General features: G+C 45.8%; 1 protein-coding gene across 1 annotated transcript in view; it reads right to left on the bottom strand.

Annotated features, from left to right (window-relative positions):
• The window catches only part of eif3d (eukaryotic translation initiation factor 3 subunit D), a 10,752-nt gene that overhangs the window by 1,218 nt on the left and 7,060 nt on the right, over positions 1–2,474 (bottom strand). The window contains exons 8-12 of the mRNA XM_015370443.1: positions 1,426–1,556; positions 1,257–1,342; positions 1,043–1,172; positions 607–749; positions 104–296 (exon numbers count right to left, since the gene is read on the bottom strand). Coding sequence (XP_015225929.1) covers positions 104–296; positions 607–749; positions 1,043–1,172; positions 1,257–1,342; positions 1,426–1,556 — 683 coding nt within the window. The remainder of the gene's footprint in view (positions 1–103; positions 297–606; positions 750–1,042; positions 1,173–1,256; positions 1,343–1,425; positions 1,557–2,474) is intronic.

The raw sequence follows: 2,474 nt of genomic DNA, 5'->3' as shown, positions 1-2,474 counted from the left end.
CGGAAGGTTTCCAGATGGATATGCGGAGCAAATCCATCTGGCAGAGTCAGGTTAGTCAGAAGCGGCAGCTAAACCCCTGATGGCGGCTCCTCTGCTGACTCACCTTGTTGGGGTCCTTCAGGATCAGGTATTTGCCCTCATCCAGCTTGCGGCAGATGTCGATGACGCAGCGGAGGATTCCCCAGGCGTTCTCCATGCTCAGGTTGATCTGGCTGGCAAACTCGTTTGGTTTGAACTGCTGGGTTCCCAGGATGACGTGGCGGGAAGAGTCCTTCACGTGGTAACGAGAGACGTACCTGGAGAGCAGAGTCATTTAGGACAGAGGACCAATGAAATGCCTTCAAAGCTTGTCCTAAATTTAATCTGCGTCCGGCTGAACTGCAGACTCCACAGCAACATGGCAGCCTTTATAATCAGAACCGTTCTTACGAACAAATGTATTCCTAAATCGTTCATATGATTGATTTAGGAGAAAAAATGTTTTAATCTTTTATGGAGCTCCTCTGGGCTTCAGTGCAGTGGAGCAAAGGCGGTGGATGAGAGGTTTGCAGCCGAGCCGGACACGGAGAACCCTGTGAAAGAAGGAAGCTGATTCAGGTTCCTCACCCAAGCTTCAGGTACTCGGATCCAGCCAGCATGGCACAGCAGGTCCAACGAGCCAGTTTGTAGCTGTTGTTCTTCAGCTCGGTGGCTAGGACGGCGCCTCGCTGAGAGTCCAGCTTCTGACGCCAATCCACTCCGTTACAATACTGAGGATCAACCAAACCACAGAGACGGCCATTTTATCTTCTATTCAATCCATGTGTTTACAGAATTATTACTGCATTACTTTATTAAGTCTCATATTTACAGCAGGGACACTAAAAAGGCTTTATGATTAATCGTTACGTATAGAAGCAGCCATTCAAAATGGCTTCCCAGTCAAAAACCACTCAGTCACTCAACTTTAACTCATTTGTCGATGACCTGCATCCTTGATTTGAATCTTTTTTTCATTAAAAAACTAAAGTGTAGGACCTGAGGCCCCGGTGTGACCTCCTACCCTGGAGTCCCACTCATTAAGAGTCTTGACGTTGATGAAGGACACTTCTCCGTTCGCTCCAGTCATCACCCCATCGTGTTCACAGCGGACGATCAGGTCGATGTCTTCTCCAAGCTTCCAGTGGCGGTACCTGAATCACAGCATGTCTCATCATTTCTCTGATGTACCAAAAATTAAGATCCTCCCGCTAAAAACAAAAACCTCAGCTCCCTACCTGTAGGCTACAGACGCCACCTCACTCTTGTCCATGTCCTCCTCCACAAACGGGTTGGGATTTGGGAACTTGTACCTCTCTGCACCCTGAATCCGGAGGATAAAAACGGCTTTATTTTCAGAACGAGGCAGTAAACGAGGACGGAGCGGACGTGAGCGCCGCAGCTTACCATGCGTAGACACTGCTGGCTGAAGTTGTGGTTGATGTAGGTGGCCTCCATGGCCAGGTTACGAGGAGAGTTGAAGGAGTTTCCCTCATCCTGCGGCGGCTCGTTGGCCGTTTCGCTCACAGTCAGCAGATCTGAGAGGAACAGAAAGAAGAGCAAGAAAAACAACATTAATTAAAATTTGAAAAAAAGAATAAATAAAAGAATCAACTGCTCAATTAAATGCTAGGAGCTGTAGAATCCTGACAACTGGTTTGTCCAACAAATCGAGTTTAATTAAAACCAGTTCAACATAAAAGAATGAGTAACAGAAGCTTCTCTGTCCAGGAGAGACTGGATCTAACCTGGAGTCAGTCTCAGAGTTTATTTAGGCCGTTTCTCTTTACACAAGAACACGAATCTGGACTCGTGTTCTCGCCAAGTATGTTCTTGATAAGAACACAGGAAAGTCTGGACTTGGTTAAAACGGGAGCGAGAAGCATAAAAATGGGTCAATTGGAACAGAAGCGTACTGATGACATCACCACATGCTCGGCTCGTCTGGAGCTGCATTTCACCTCCTGATATTAATAGTTTACAGATAATAAATTCTTACTTTTTTCATTCAGTGGGGGAATAATAATAAACACAGTCAGATTAAGACAAATCAAATGAACATTTTGCCAAAAAAAAAAAAAAAACTCGCCATCAGAGCCAGTGGTCCTTATCACACGGCTAGATAGGGCTGGTGCAGACGAGCTAACGTTGACGTTAGCCCGCTGGTTGTCGCGGGCATCTAAACTTTGGAAAATGTTCTTTTACTTGCGTATTAAATCATTAAATGGACCATATAGTGACGCTTTAAAGTATAAAAGTCTCGCCTAAAAAAAAAAACGTGCTTTTATTGAACAACAGCAACAGAAAAGAGTAGTTTAAACTTTTAAACTCTGTGAGCGCTCCATTGAAAGCTGCTGCAGTGCATGCTGGGACAGCTGTCAATCTCAAGACCGGACACGTCTGCTCTGATGCATGCTGGGTAAAGAGGGAGGGGAGAGAACAACATTCGAGGTCTT

Source organism: Cyprinodon variegatus, unplaced genomic scaffold, assembly GCF_000732505.1.
Source record: "Cyprinodon variegatus isolate N-32 unplaced genomic scaffold, C_variegatus-1.0 Scaffold46, whole genome shotgun sequence".
NCBI classification, from domain to species: domain Eukaryota; kingdom Metazoa; phylum Chordata; class Actinopteri; order Cyprinodontiformes; family Cyprinodontidae; genus Cyprinodon; species Cyprinodon variegatus.
This window is presented reverse-complemented; position numbering and strand designations above follow the sequence as displayed.